We start from the raw sequence: 15,860 nt of genomic DNA, 5'->3' as shown, positions 1-15,860 counted from the left end.
CTGCCCCAGAAGGTGCAAGAGTTGGGCGATTGCCAGAGAGGCCTGAAGTCAACAAAAATCGACAGTAACCAGGGGAAGGGAAAGGTGGCTGGGGGAGTTTGTGACCACCTACCCAATTAAAGGACTATACAAACCACCCCCACACACACTCTCAAGGAGCATGCGGGCTAATTTAAATATGCTTGACCAATAGTAGATGATGCTGTAATTAATAACCAATTAGCATAAGTTTAGGCGGGTTTTTCTAATCCTGTAACAAGATAAATATGTGGTAGATTCTGTGTGTAGTGTGCTAGCTTTGTGGAATTACCACCTAGCACCAATCTCTGCACAGACATGAAATAAATAAAATACCTCTGCTCTGTGTATATATTGGTGTACTTCACACCGGGTAAACAATTCCACTTTTGGGACAACAAACTTCTGCGGACTCTTACCAAAAATAAATGAAATTGTGATGAGGAAGGGATATGCCTTCTCACACCTGCAAAGGGCTAAAGGTTTGGCACTTTGTGGAGTGTGAGCTTACCTGGAATTACTTGGGAAGTGGAAGATTAGATGGGCCATGCTTATAAGGTCCTCTGAAGTCCAAGTATTTGGTTTGCTGTACCCAAGTCTAGACTTGCTTCTGATTAGGATGAGCTGAAAAGGTATCAGTGATATTTCTGCTGTGTATAACTGAATTTTAAATGCTCTGTAACCAGCAGCATTAAGAAATACACATCTGTTCTTAACTGTAAAATTTAGTAAGTGGTATAGCAGCAAGTGCAACGTGCCTACACTTCACTGTAAGAGAAACAGAACTGTAATAATTTCAATCCTGTTGACCACTGGAGAAGTGAAAATGAGATCTGCTTTTAACTTCAGCAGAATTCAATGTGTAAAAATGCTTATGCAATGCTAATATGCAAAGTGCTTGACTGTGAGAAGAGTTGTTTTCAGACTAACTTTCCTGACCTCAGTAGATAAGGATCAGTGTTCAGGAGAGAAAGAGATAATTTCTTTTAAAGTGTGCACTTGCTGCTGCTTATGAGATGCCTTTTTTATAGATGCTTTCTTCAGGCCAACAGGTGCATTCATGTTAAAGAACGTTAGAGTAGTCTTGTGTTCCATTATTTTGACATTCTGACTTTTTTTGGATGTGTCATTATTCAGCCCAGCCTGTTGATAGACTTGTCTCAACCTTTTGGATAACTTTGCTAAATGCAAATTTCTTCCCAGACTGAACTGACCTGGATATGCGCCATGCACAACAGCACTGCCAACACTCTGCATACGCCTGGAACGTGTAACGAGACTTTGTCCACGCAGTCCACCAGCTCCCAGTTTTCACTGGGCGTGTTGGTGCTGCTGGCTTTCCTCATGGTGTTGCTAGCTCTGGTCACCATCCTCGGGAACATCCTGGTGATCCTTGCTTTCATCATGGACAGAAATCTCAGGCATCGGAGTAACTATTACTTTCTCAACCTTGCTATTTCTGACTTTGCAGTGGGTAAGTTGCAGTTGTGGAGGCACGTTATTGTATTTGTTTCCTTATTGAATCTTAGGAGAAGCGAGGGGTCTTCTCTTGCTGGGTGGTTTCTTCTAAGTGAACTCTTTCCCAGTTGTGCGTCTAGGGGAAGGGTAAGGAATGGTGGAAGCTGCATGAAGTGTCTTAGCAGCCTATTATGTCTCAAAATATGTTATAATGAGAAATGCATGCTTTTTCATATAAATACATTTAATGTTGCTTCAGGAAAAAGCAACTGTTGTATGTGAATACCAATTGAAGGAAAGAGGTTGTTTGCTGCACCTCCTATAAGATTGTCAATCTCATGCTTCAGAACATCTGACAGTGTAACTGTTCTCTTATACAGCTATCTGTGGTACATGTAGGTAAATTAATTAATTCTCTACATAGTACAAATAGCTTATGAGTGTATTACACTACCACAAACCCCTTTACCACTCTGACTTTTTAACTGGATTCAACTCAATGCAGGCTATAGATCAGATGGCTTGCCCAGTGCCAGCAACAGCCTGCTGGCATCTCACAGAATCAGAGAATCACAGAATCACAGAATGGTAGGGGTTGGAAGGGACCTCTGGAGATCATCTAGTCCAACCCCCCTGCTAAAGCAGGGTCACCTAGAGCACGTTGCACAGGATCATGTCCAGGCGATACCACCTGTTTTCCTTATTAGTGCCCTTTTCCCACAGTGTCACTGCAGAAATCCAGGAGAGTTGGCCCCTGGAGATGCTGTGGATCCAGTCCCGATGGGTGACGCCAGGCGAGGAGGTGGGGGACATGAAAGTCTTGTGCAGCATTCCTTCAGGGTTCAGGCCAGGGAAACAGCCCATGCAGCAGAGAAAGCCTGACAAAATATGGTCCCGTGGAAGATGTTTCAACAAACATCTTGACTTTGAGGCTAGCAAGGAGATATTTCTGCACACAAGTGCTTCCTCTTCAGGACAGAGAGACCTGATTCACTTAATCATGAGGAAGGAAATAGCACTCATCGACTAGTGACAATACTGTCCCTCCTAACTGCTGTTCCTTTGTCAGTGCTGTGTAGTGAAGTGTATTAGTTTAGCCTTTAAGATTTTGCCCCGTTTATGCCATTTATAACCTGTGGTGCCTAATTCTGAAGCTTGCCCCATGGGGCAGAAGCCAAACGATGCATGTGCTGGAGCTTTTGCTCTCCTGCTCCAGGCAGACAGTTTGCTAAAGCTGCCATTTCATTGCTCAGGTCTTCTGCAAAAGTCTGTTTCTCCTCATATCTTACAGTTTAGTCGAAAGGTTTGAATATCTACCTCCTACATCAGTTCTTGTTTGTGGCTGGTGCCTCAAAGAGTCTTAAATCAGCCAAGATGAAATGATTGGTATTGGTATTATGCTGGCATACAGACCATGTAAATCTAAGACTTTGTCTCTGGGATCAGTCAGCAAATACTTTATTTTCTGATGCTACTGTGGTACTTTTTTTTTTAATTTCTTAGAAGTCCGGAATCTTTCCAGGCATGTGACTCTCGTCTTTTGCATCCACTAATTAGCAAAAGTGAGAATAGTTTCAAATATAAATGCTTAAAACCTGGTTCTTGCATCTGTATTTATATCTATAGCTAAAAGCAGTCATTACTTTTTGACATGGTGCCAAACATTGATCTTGTTGAAGTTGATGAGAGCAGTAGCTGTCATCAGCAACTATGAAATATGAGTAGTTTTGTACAGAAGTGATGCTGCTTGTATTTAAGGTATACATTAAAACAAGCCATCAGACGCTGTGCGCCTTTCCCTGTTGATAACAGTCTGTCAGCTCATTGCCGAGATTTATTGTTGGTGGGCCACATCAGCCTGGATATGTTCAATAACTTCTAAGATCTTGATGGACATATTAAGAAAAGAATAAACTAAAGAATTTAAAATGGATCTTGAAGCTGCATATAGTTTTATATTTGTCACTGGTGGATCAGCATTTTCAGGAATGTAGAATCAGATACTGCACCGTACTTTTGAAAGAATATTAGTGGTGAACCGAAGAAGTTGCTGGCTTAAAAATAGAACACAAACATGACTTTCTTATAAAAGCACTTCAGTGGAAGGACTTTTGGACAAAAAACAAATGTAACAAAGAAAAAATTAGATCTGGAGTCAGCTGGAGAACAAGCATGAGATTAAAACACCTCTTAAAGACCAATACAATGTCTCTAGCTTATAAATGCTGACCAATCTTACACTAATAACTGACATTAACAACATCTGTAGACATGTTTGGAGGAAAACTCTAACACAGAGAAAAGACTAGAGGATATACAGCGATGAGGTTACATGTCAGAGTGCAACCACCATGCATATATTGCAGCACTGATTCTGTATCTTTAGAAACTGTAAGTTGGTTAGACTGCAGCTTTCTCCTTCAGCAGATCCTTCTTTGCTGATTTGCCCTGAGCTTATTCCTAAAAATCAGTATACACAAATACACTAAGATTTAATACACAGAAAGTCATTGTCAGATTTCATGACAGTGTAAGAATTTCTGCATATAATTTACATATTCACCTTAATAGATTTTTCTTTTTTTCTAGCCAAATACCAGAATAGTCTCTCTCTCTTCTTGCAATCCATTTGAACTGCATGGTGTCTCTGGTTGCTTTCCATAGGTGCATTCTGCATGCCTCTCTACATCCCTTACAGCCTGACAGGGAAATGGCAATTGGGAAGAGGTGTCTGCAAGCTCTGGCTGGCTATGGACTATCTCCTGTGCACAGCTTCAGTATTTAACATTGTTCTTATCAGCTACGACCGTTTCCTCTCAGTTACTAAAGCTGTAAGTACCCTGTTTATAGCTTCTCTGATTTTGTCACAAGATCATTGGGGGATTATACTCACCAACCTTTGTCATGTTGGTGAGTATAAGCCCAAATTTAATTGAGATAACAGCCCTCAAAAACATCCTGGCACCTGGAGATTATTAGGTACTTGCAGCTAATTGTGGTGAATATTCTGCATTGAGTATGCTGCAGCCCAGAGCTATTCAAACAGGACTTTTCTCACAATTTCTGCTGCAGGTTGCTGTTGTGCTACTGTTTGAGGGAAAGCAGGCTGAGGAGTGAAAAGGTAGGACAGGACGCTGGTAAAAAAGGGGGCAAGGAAAGAGGAAGTTCAAAGTAAACTGTATTTGGATGTGAACCTAAAATCAGGCATGGGAGGAAAAGGCAGTGGGGCTAGGGCAGTGAGGTGAAGGACACTGGGGAGGATGTCTAGGCCTGAGACGTGGCCCCAAATGATCCTGGAGAAGATTGGGAGCAAGAGCAAGTGGGGCAGAGGGCAGGCAAAGGACAGACTGCAGAGACTGCCTGTGGACATGCGGGAATAAGCTCTTCTTGGTGCCTGAGGCAGAACCCCAGACTTCAGACACACTCTGTGTCTCTACTTTCTGCAGAGCATCCTACCTGCTGTACGTGGGCTTTATGGCTTGGTTCATGCTAAGGATGGAGGCCAGCGTTTCTCAGCTCAAGTGTCAGGGAAATGTCAGGGAGAGCTAAAGATTCCAGCTCTTGGTGATGTATGAGAATGTCTATATGATGTTATATGATAGAATGTCAGTTTTGCTTTTGTTAATTATAATTAATTTAATTATAATTACCTTTTTATTACATTTTATTATTTTATGTTATTTTATTTTATTTTATTTTAAGGAAAAAAAATCTGGGAAATCAAACACCAAACCATTTTGCACATAGGAAACATTACACTGGAAAGCCAAAACCTCAGCATTTACAAAGTGCAAAATTAAGACCACCTGCGCAAATGTAATTAAGACCTATGGAGATTAGTATGATAATCTTTAATGACATTAACTCATACTTTTTTGTTTTTCAATTGGATATCTGAGGTCTCAGAACTACACACTCACCCTGCCATCCTGTGAAAGGGATGGAGCAGGTTGTGAGCTACTGTATCTGTCTGTTCTGCAACATATAGTGGAAAATATGTACTGGCCCCGGAGTGGGGGGAGAAGGAAGAAAAGGGATGATTTTGTGGTTTCATCAGCTAAAGACTGCATTGCAGAGCTGGAATCTATTCCTACCTCCTCATGAAGTGTGCAGTAAACAATTTTCTCAAAGGTGGGTGTTAAATATATGTGCCACATTTTCTGTTGACCACTGTGACGCATATAGTCCTATTTGCTTGTAAAATGCTGTAAAAAGCAGTGCAGTTGTCAATGAATGGGAGTCATGCTATAAAATGCTAATTACTCTGGCACTTCAGACCACAGATGTCTCAGACAAGGCACACCAAATTACTAGGTACTGATGGATGTTTCATCACCTGATCAGGACCCTAGCACAATTACAATAACCTGTAGAGAGACACCCCTATTTTATGTCAACATCAATGAATTAAGCATACTTCGGTGAGCTTCAGCTGATCAGCATAGCCACAGCTCTAAATTACCAAGCACTCTGCTAGGTTCCTCGCCTGCTACTTCTGTTGGTTCCAAACTGTATCTCTACATGTGCGACCTTTTTCTTTTTTTTCCCCTCGCAGGTATCTTACAGAGCCCAACAGGGAATAACTTCCAACCCTGTGGTCAAGATGGTGGCCATCTGGGTCTTTGCCTTCCTCCTCTACTGCCCAGCAATCTTCTTTTGGGAGCACGTGGCCGGCCGCAGCACGGTAGCGGTGGATCAGTGCTACGCCGAGTTCTACCACAACTGGTACTTCCTCCTGTGCGCGTCCACCCTGGAGTTCTTTTTGCCGCTGCTCTCGGTGACCTACTTCAACGTGCACATCTTCCACAACATCCAGAGGCGCCAGCGGCGCGGCAGCACGCAGGACTGCGAGCCTCCAAGGAGCGGCAGCCTGTCCTGGAGATTTTGCTTCTTGCCAAGGCCAGGAGCATCTTCTACTCCATCGGAAGCAGAGGACAGTGTTTCTTCCTCCATGAAGCCAAAGAAAGGGTCTTTGGCAACTGAGAGCTCATCTCCATCCAGAACCAATTCTGTAACCCCAGAAAATTACTTCTCTGTTTCTTTATTTGCAAGGAACAGGTCAAAACTGCAGCAGGACAAAAAAATAGCCAAGTCGCTGGCCGTAATTGTGTGTGTCTTTGCCATTTGCTGGGCCCCATACACTTTACTAATGATTATTCGTGGGGCCTGCCAAGGAACCTGTGTCCATAACTCCCTGTATGAAATAACCTTTTGGCTTCTGTGGCTCAATTCCTCACTGAATCCATTTCTCTACTCTCTCTGTCATGTTAAATTTCGAATGGCTTTCATGAAAATATTATGTCCCAGAAAGTTTGCAACATTGAGATCAGGCTCTTTTTAGAAAGAACAGGAAAAAAAAAAAAAAAAAAGGCACAAGAGAAGCTGGATGAGGGATATAAGTAGCCACAGTTTGAAATTAGAGTTAGTCTCTTCCAGGAGATTAGTCTAGTTAGAAGGCCTAGATAAGCCTTCCGTGAAATATGTCCTCCTTTAGACAAACATGCATGCCCAAAGTTTAAGCTTTTTCCAGCTATTTCAGTTGGCCAGTTAAAAGATATTGCCTCTGTCTGACTTTCCCCAGTAGTCTATCCTCATTATCTTCATCCTGGTTGTTGAAGGTACTATCTTCAATTGCAGTACAGCTTATATTTGTGTTCACAGGTGGTATTAGTTAAAAAATACAATAAAAGTGGGTATTTGCCGTAAGGTCAATAGTATTCTAAAGTTAATACCGTCTCTATTCTATTTCTTTTGAACAGTTTGTGTTGCATTCAGAAGCATTTTTTCCTTATCATAAAACATTTGGTAAAGTTATGACTTTAGTTGTCAGGCACATAGCAGGATAATTTCATTAAGGATGTTCGGACATCAGGGGAATACAGGGACTACTTTTAAAAACTCGAGTGAAGGTGTTCTCTGCAGAAGGGCATTAATCTGCATATTTGTTCAGATGCAGCAGTAGAGAATTCAGGTGCGTAAAGCATTTATGTGCATCTCCAGCTCTTCTTCAAGAAACAAACCTTCTGCAGTTATAGTTTTGAGAGATCATAGAAAAGAGTAGTATTTGTTCCTACTCCTTGAGGGAGAAAATCTGCTGCTGCTAGCCCAGGGGAGGATGTGTGCAGCAGTCCGAGCGGCTCTAACACTGCACAGCCCCTCTGGATCATTTTGTGACTCCCAGTGAGGCTCTAACCCATTCTGTGAAAAAATGCTGGTCTTAAAAACCCTGCTCACTTCCAAATAGGACATAATGCACAGGGACCAACCCAACTCCACACCTGAGCAAATCCCTATTCCGTTCAGTGTGCCAGTGGGCAAGCCATTTGAATAATTGAGAAACAGGCTAAATGTGAATATTCACATCTCATTTGTCCTATTCTATACTTCTTTTTCTGTTACAAGCCCTTTGTTGGAGCTCATGATGAATGGGTAAATTTCTCACACACTGTGTAAGTTGTGTTTGGTTTGCTGTATAAGCCAGGAAAATGACTGGCCTTGATGACTACCTATAGTATGTGTGGTGACTGAGCTGAGACGGCATGGAGGTAATCTTCTGTCAATACTCACTTTCTAAACTGCTAAGGGTTATTTAATTGCACAACTCAGGAATTACCAGGTACTAGATTCCTTATTAAACAAACAGGTGTAAGTCTTTAAAATATAAATAGGGGTTCTTTTTCATCACACTGTCAGTAAGTATAAGGTTAGCAAATAAATGGAAGAAGAAATACTAAAGAAATGTGAGAGGTGGTGGATGTCCCTTTTATCTTCGGGTTTTATTTAGTGTATATTCATATAGCATATTAGTATATTTTACTTACTCTCCTGAATGTTCTGCTTCTGGGCTGAACTAGCACTTAATCACAGTTATTTGTTTTGCTATACTATATGATAATCTAAACTCATCTACTTACACAAATTATACACGTATTCAGTAACGTAGGAACTGTTGTCTCTCAATCATGAGCTGAGAACTTTAAGAGTTGGTAGAAATTTTTCAAAGACCTGTTTTTTAAATATAGCTTTGCTGAAGGTGTTAATTAATCATGGGATATAACATATGAATTGAAAATAACATAATGCAAGGAATGCATGAAAGAAATACATAACTTTTTTTTTTAAAAGGAAAATTCTCAATTTTGATATTGTTAAAGTTTTTTAGATGCTAGGAAACACTGATGGGTAGTCAGCCTTTTGGGAATAAACTTGCCCAAGATTCAGGTGTGAAGTGCTGAGGAAGGAGGGTCATTCTTACAGCTGCAGGTGGAAACATGAATGTGAGTTCAGTGTCAGGAGAACGATGGCCCTTATTTGCCTGTTTAGTCACTAGTAAAAAGCTGCATTATGGCGAATACAGTAAGAAGGTGTACTTCTGTTGACATCATCTCCAGACAGATGAGGTAATTACCTAGCCCAGCCTGCTTGTCTTCCACTGTCACACTCAGCTGTCGAGGTGAAAAATTCTTTCCTTCTACAGAATCTGGCCCATTATAATTTCCTTTGTTTATTTTTGTTTTCATTCTGTTACATTTCTTTTTGGACTAACAAGCTAAAACGTAAACTTACAAAGCCTATGGTGTAACTGAGAGGTTTACAAAAGCATACTGGCTTTTCTGCCTTCTCTCTGGCATTCTCTGAATACACTTCATGTTTACTCTTTAGACTAGATGTAATCTTTTCAGTTGATGCCTAAACACCACTGGTCATTATAGGATCTTGGCCGATGAGTTGGGCTTGTAATTACTGCTAAAAGTCAACAGATATATCCAAAGCATAACACCGAACACAAGTGGCCCACTACACCCACCTGTTTTCTTTAAGCACAGCATGTACCAGTCTTTTACCCTGCAAAGCTTTTGTCATTCTTTTAAAATGCAACTTGTAAAGTCAGTAATGTTGAACGTGAGCAAACAAATCCTTTTGTGTCAGCTTTAAGAGTAAATGGCTCCTTAATACTTTATAAGACACACTTTGATAGTGTTAGCAATAGGGAGTTAAAGATCTCATTCTGGTTAGCATATCAAAAGGATATCTATGAAATGAAGCCATTGCCATGTGCAGATAAGGACACATACTCTTATATCTATCACATACTATATTTTTTTCGTTCTTCCTCTTCCTTGCTCCCATCTTTTGCTTGCTTCTCATACCAGCCTGGTCTCTGCCACAACCTGGTTGACACAGGCCAGAACAACAACTGAATGCTGCTGTCAACAGGGACTTATTTTTAAGCAGCCTGAGGCATCGTGAAATCTTCAACAGTGCCCTGTGCAAGGCCTAGGAGAAGCAAGTTGGAGTTATTTGATACAAGAGCCCGAGCACAAGCCCAGCTCCTCTGAGGGGCAGTGAAATACGTAACGCTGTCTCTATTTGGGCTTACTTGACCTGTTAGAAGTTGCCAGAATAATTACTCTAACTGGCCAGTGCTTCTTGATGCAAACTTGGGTTTAGGGGCATGGGCAGACATTTCAGTAATACCTCTGGCTTATTTCTGGCACCCTTTGTAACTGTACTGGGAAATAAGTTGGGAATCTAGTTGCTCGTCTTCCTCACTTGTGAGCTACTGTTAGTAGCACTGAGGAGTAAGAAAGAAGCTGATGGGCAAGAAAAATGGAGTGGTTTAGGTGAGGGGCTGGATTAGTCTCTATTGTTCTGATGTAGAAGTTATTTCCAGCAAAGACAGACACAGAATCTCTGTACGTTGAACTCCTTATCCTTCAGCCAGGCAGCAGAAATATCGGGAACTGTCAGAGGGATGGTTTAGTCTAAGAATGTTCTTGTGGTCAGTGGGTCCCCGCAGAAGTTGCACAAGTGAGCTGCATTACTGACTTAAGTGCTGATGACATGAAATTCTCCCTCCACCTGCTCTGAAGTCATGGTCAGTGCAGGTCCTGCAAGCTATGGTGTGGGGTCCATGCTGATGAAAGGCATCAGTAAAGGGTGCTGGTTAGAGGGAAAAGGGATACTGCTGCCAAATGCAAATTTCACTTCTCCCTTGGATTGGTAGAACCACATGGGACTTTTCATATATGCATTATTTGGTAAGTGAGAGTGACCAGACAACTTCCTGTCTTTCTTACACATTAAAAACCAAAAAAGACATAAAACCAAACTCTGATTCAAAAAGTCAGACTAAAACTTTACTTTGAAGTAAAGAATTTACTTGAAAATTGCTATGAAAATGTATGAAGAAAAAGCTTTTATAAATGAAATTCAGATGTGCATCTAAGTGTTAAAGCTAGAGTTGAATAAAAGACAGTGTCGTGCTTTTTCGGAGGAATGTCTGCATTCTGGAAACTTTTTAGTTTCATTACTGAACAACAGCATAGTCCTTCATAAAAAATCTTTCAGCTCTAAGCAAAAGAACTGACAAAGGACCTCTTGCTGAGCAAATCTTAGTCAAGAACAATTGAATCTTATTGTTATTTGTGTGAGGGCCTTGTGGGCACCCAATAGGTCTTAACCACCATGACCGGCCTCACCTGGCCCCCAAGCCCTGATATCAGCCTTGGGCCCCGGAGCACCGTTAGACTGGGGTGGTCCTGGCCTGAGCTACATGAGTGCCTGTAGGCTGCTCTCAGCTCTGTCTTTTACATTTTTTTGGGGTTTTGACTGGACTTCTGAAATTGGCCTTGGATCCAGCTTGTCACCTCATATTTGTGTCATGTTCTCCCCCAGTCATACCTGGGGAATTGAAGACATCTGCAGTGCATAATCTGTGATATCACTTGTCTCTCAGAAAGAAATCACAGAAGTGGAACAAATCCAGACTGGTCAGGGGCTTCCCAGGAGGTTCTCAGCTCTGCCTGCCAAGGGTCTCTTGTCCTTCTTCCCTCAAAACAATTCCAGATCCCACCCTGGCCTTTTATTTTTATCAGTGCTATCCTAATACTTTATTGTTATATCAATCTTCTCTTCGATTGCATCCTTCAATGCTGGTTTATTTCCTAGCAGCCTCACCACATTTCTTGTATTCCTGTAGTATCTGGTTTCCCATTTTGCATCAGGTAGTTCATGTTCCTCCATACTGTTGTAGTGCCTATAGATCTGCTATGGCACATATTTCTGTGTGCCTTGCTCAACAGTTCCCCAGGCATATTGGTACAGCTTTTTCACTAAACATATTATAGATCTCATTGCTGTTCTCACTTACATTACTATTGTCTTTCTCAGTTCTTGTACTGTAATAACATCTTTCTTTTTAAGAGATCTACACAGAAATTGAATATTCTCTGAGTAAAGCCTGTTGTTATTAACGTGTTAGCAGTCTAATACAACTATAAATGCCTCCCCTTACCTTATACAAACCTTACCATTCATAGCATACCTGCTGTCAGGCTGCTGTAATTTTGGGGTAGAACACAGGGTTCTTGCATATCATCACTTCAGACCAGGTCTCACACCCCGCTGCCTCCTCTCACAAATGCCAAAACCTGTGTTCCTAACAAACATAAACAATCAAAGTATCAGCCTTTGGTGGTGTGGAGGTTTAGGCATGATATTTGGTAAGGGTTTTGAGAACGTGGATTAAGCATGATTTAAAATGCAAAATTTTTATTTAAGACAAAGTGTTTTTTAAAAAAAAAATCAACCAAGATCAGAAATTAAGACTCTTTAAGCAAAGAAGCACAACAGATGTATCCAGAACAGAAAAATCCAATTCCTCTTTGGTCTTGTTTTCTACCTGCGTGCATTTAGTTTAAAACCCATGTTTTAACAGCAGTGTTAATGAAGTGAGTTAGAAATAGCTTTCGTAGTGTAAATAGGGTAAAGTGTTATAGAGTGGCTGGATTTGTGTATGGCAAAACTGGAATATTATCATATAATGAGAGAAGATGAAGGTGAAGTTCAATATTTTACTGTGCAAAAGGGGCTGCTTTCTTGAACAGAGGGGAAATGAAAAAAAGCAGAGTGTCTCCTTCCTTACATAGCCAAGTCTATGTATTGCCCACCCAAGACCTTTCCCCTCTAGCCCTTTTTTCAAGATCTGGCTACTATATTTCAAGCTGGATTAAACTTTCTTGCTTTTAAGTGTTTGCGTAGTGCTCTGACCTTCACTTGTGCATACTTGCTTACTCATTTTCTCTCCTTGCTCAACAACTCTGTAAGTCTGCCCAAAGTTGTTATCTTGAGTATGCTTTTTTTTTTTTTGGTAGGAAGTCTCCCTTGTCACTCTCTTTTTAAAGAAGAGCATTCGTTAGACCTATCAGTTGCAACAAGACTCAATAGAACCAATAGCGACTCTTCACTGATGTGCTCTCTCTTGAGCTGTGGAAATGTTTAAAATAAGCTGCTCCCTTTCCCCATTTTCTGGAGGACAAGGTACAATGCTATGTGTTTGTGTGTTGGTTTTGCGTGGCAAGGTTTTGGTAGCGGGGGGGCTACAGGGGTGGCTTTTGTGAGAAGCTGCTAGAAGCTTCCCCTGTGTCTGACAGAGCCAATGCCAGCCGGCTCCAAGACGGACCCGCCGCTGGCCAAGGCCAAGCCAATCAGCGCCTCTGTGATAACATATTTAAGAAAGAGAAAAAACAGTTAGAGAGAGCTTTTGCAGCCAGAGAGAGGAGTGAGAAGATGTAAGAACATCTGCAGACACCAAGGTCAGTGCAGAAGGAGGGGCAGGAGGTGCTCCAGGCGCCGGAGCAGAGATCCCCCTGCAGCCCGTGGTGAAGACCATGGTGAAGCAGGCTGTCCCCCTGCAGCCCATGGAGGGAGGATGAGGGGGTGTAGCGATTCCACCTGCAGCCCATGGAGGACCCCACGCCGGAGCAGGTGGAGGCACCTGAAGGAGGCTGTGGCCCCATGGGAAGCCTGTGCTGGAGTAAGCTCCTGGCAGGACCTGTGGCCCCATGGAGAGAGGAGCCCACGTCAGAGCAGGTTTGCTGGCAGGACTTGTGACCCCATGGGGGACCCACGCTGGAGCAGTCTGCTCCTGAAGTTCTGCACCCCATGGAAGAGACCCACGCTGGAGCAGTTCATGAAGGACTGTAGCCCGTTGGAAGGACTCACGTTGGAGAAGGTCGTGAAGGACTGTCTCCCATGAGAGGGACCCCACGCTGGAGCAGGGGAACGATGAGAGGAGTCCTCCCCCTGAGGATGAAGAAGCGGCAGAAACACCGTGTGATGAACTGACCGTAACCCCCACTCCCCGTCCCCCTGTGCTGCTGGGGGGGGCGGAGGTTTGAAGCCGGGAGTGAAGTTGAGCCCGGGAGGATGGGAGGGGTGGGGGGAGGTGTTTTAAGATTTGGTTTTATTTCTCATTCCTCTACTCTGATTTGCTTAGTAATAAATAAGATGAATTCCCTCTCTAAGTTCAGTCTGTTTTGCTCGTGACAATAATTAGTAAATGATCTCTCCCTGTCCTTATCTCGACCCATAAGTTTTTTTTTCATTGTACTTTTTCTCCCCTGTCTAATGACAGAGGGGAGTGATAGAGCGGCTCTGGTGGGCACCTGGCCCTCAGACAGGGTCAACCCACCACGGTTTGTCATCTTCACACTGGTGTCTCTTGGTCACCCTACCTGGGTCTAACCTGCGAAGCAACACAACCTCCCCTTGCAGATCACGCTTTTACTTCTCACTCCTAGGAAGGAGGACAGTCACACTGCTGTGTAGGTGCCTTGTAAAACAGCAGGCCAGCTCTCCCCAACCACCTGCATTGCCAACAAAATAAGAAGCTCCTCCACAGCATGATTTAGAGGAGGGGTCTGACTTAACCCCTTGAGACAGCAGTTGAGAGGCCTTTTCGTCCCCAGGTGGCTTGTGAAGGCAGGCATCATGAGCACATCTGCTGGTCTTCCTTATGACAGCTTCTCACAAAAGCCTCATCTTTGGCATTTTTCCTCTCGCTGTTCCAACCAAAATGTTCCTGCAGATGTCACTAGTGCTACATGGTATTTTTAAACCTTGCAAATCCGTGGGTTTTTGAAAAGGTGTCATTTATATGTACAATCCTGCATGATATGACACCAGCCACCTTTCTGCTAAAACCACCACTAGATCTGTTATATTACATCTAATATTTACTCTGCTGCAGAAAAAGATTAGGGGAAGGGCTTATTACCTTGACAAAGAAAGGAAGACTTTAGTCACACAGATAATCAGAAGTCAGTGCAGGACTTCTTCCTAAGTTGCCCTGCATAGAAATCATCCCGTGCTCTACATTTAAAGCAGAGCCTAGTATCACCCGTGGAAAAGGAGAGAGAGTCATACAGAGCTGAGAGCAGGTCCGCAGCACTGGCTCATGAAAAAAGTGTGCCCTCACCTCTGATACAAAAGGCTTTGTTCTCATGATTGCTTTAAGCTATTCTAATCATGGACTGCTGCTAAAAAAAGCTGTTCCATCTCTCCTCCCCTTCCTGCTGCTGCTGCTCCTGGCCGTGCAGTCCTGCCCCCGCTGCCATCCTGGGTGAGGGCTTGTGCAGCTGCACAGGAAATTCAGTCTAGGGGCCAACCCAGGTGAAAACTGTTTTTCTTTTTGGTTGGTTAGTTTAGTGCGAGTACCTTATCTAGCTTATCACACAAGCACATAAGCACTAGCTGCTGGTGTGACAGATGAAGCGAGATTTCTCTCTTTGTCAGCAGCTTACTTTTGGGTCAGCTTAAAGTAGCGATGAAGCTGCAGCTTTGAATATGAGTATTCAGATACGTTTCTCAGTCATTTTCTACAGATCAGAGCTTTAGCTTGACTGTTTTGGTAAACCTTCACCAACTTTAGCAACGTTGTGCCAAACTAGAACAGAGTAGGACCCTGCCTGATCTGCATGATGGACATCTTCAAGGGGATCTGCTCAGCTGGGCTTTTGGGGATGGAGTACTTCCCCAGTGGGACAGATCTCAGTTCTGCTGCTTTCCCTGGTGTGCTAAAGGTCTTAGCAACTTTAACTGTGTCTTGAGCCCTTTGTATAGGGGAAACTGTCTGTAACTGTTAAAATTAGTGGAGTTCCCTGCTGAGACATTTACATTCAACTGACTCTGCCGCTTTTGACAACTGACTGCAGGTAGAGTCAGTCCTCAAGTATACACTAAGACTATGTCAATGCAAATGCCTATGTTACAGGACCTGACACAAATGAATTTCTGGAGCAATGCCATGGAAGTTAATGGGTATAGCCTCTGAAGTTTAACTGTTTGTGTTATTTGTATTACATTTTGGTAACAATTTATGGTCTATGCAGACCATGCAGTTTTCAACCTGTTCTACTATTGCTATTTTAGGTTAACTCATTGCCTGGCTTTTCTGGTATTATACTGGCAGGCACACTGTCTCTTCTCTGTTATCAGTGGGTTATTCACACTGGTTAATGTCACAATGCATTGGTTCATTTTTTCTTTACTATGCATCAGGTTTCCTTTGCCGTGTCCTGGGCAGTTGCCCTTTTGCGCCA

At 42.6% G+C, this 15,860-nt stretch overlaps 1 protein-coding gene across 1 annotated transcript; it reads left to right on the top strand.

Moving 5' to 3' along the window:
• Nucleotides 1-1,000: 1,000 nt before the first annotated feature.
• Nucleotides 1,001-7,165, top strand: LOC104630312 (histamine H3 receptor-like). Its single transcript, XM_075747100.1, has 3 exons — nt 1,001-1,492; nt 4,141-4,307; nt 6,032-7,165. Exons 1-3 carry the CDS (start codon nt 1,204-1,206, stop codon nt 6,815-6,817), a joined length of 1,242 nt encoding a protein of 413 aa, XP_075603215.1. The 5' UTR covers nt 1,001-1,203; the 3' UTR covers nt 6,818-7,165.
• Nucleotides 7,166-15,860: the final 8,695 nt, after the last annotated feature.

Source organism: Balearica regulorum, chromosome 2 (assembly GCF_011004875.1).
Source record: "Balearica regulorum gibbericeps isolate bBalReg1 chromosome 2, bBalReg1.pri, whole genome shotgun sequence".
Lineage (NCBI taxonomy): Eukaryota > Metazoa > Chordata > Aves > Gruiformes > Gruidae > Balearica > Balearica regulorum.
The sequence above is the reverse complement of the archived record's forward strand: the minus strand, read 5'-3'. Positions and strand labels throughout refer to the sequence as shown.

Excerpts from the sequence above, each read along its gene's own strand:
- LOC104630312 (XM_075747100.1), top strand. The coding sequence starts at position 1,204 with ATGCAAATTTCTTCCCAGACTGAACTGACCTGGATATGCGCCATGCAC. Across the intron at positions 1,493-4,140 it reads TATTTCTGACTTTGCAGTGG|GTGCATTCTGCATGCCTCTC; the intron begins GTAAGTTGCAGT and ends TGCTTTCCATAG. Across the intron at positions 4,308-6,031 it reads TCCTCTCAGTTACTAAAGCT|GTATCTTACAGAGCCCAACA; the intron begins GTAAGTACCCTG and ends TTCCCCTCGCAG.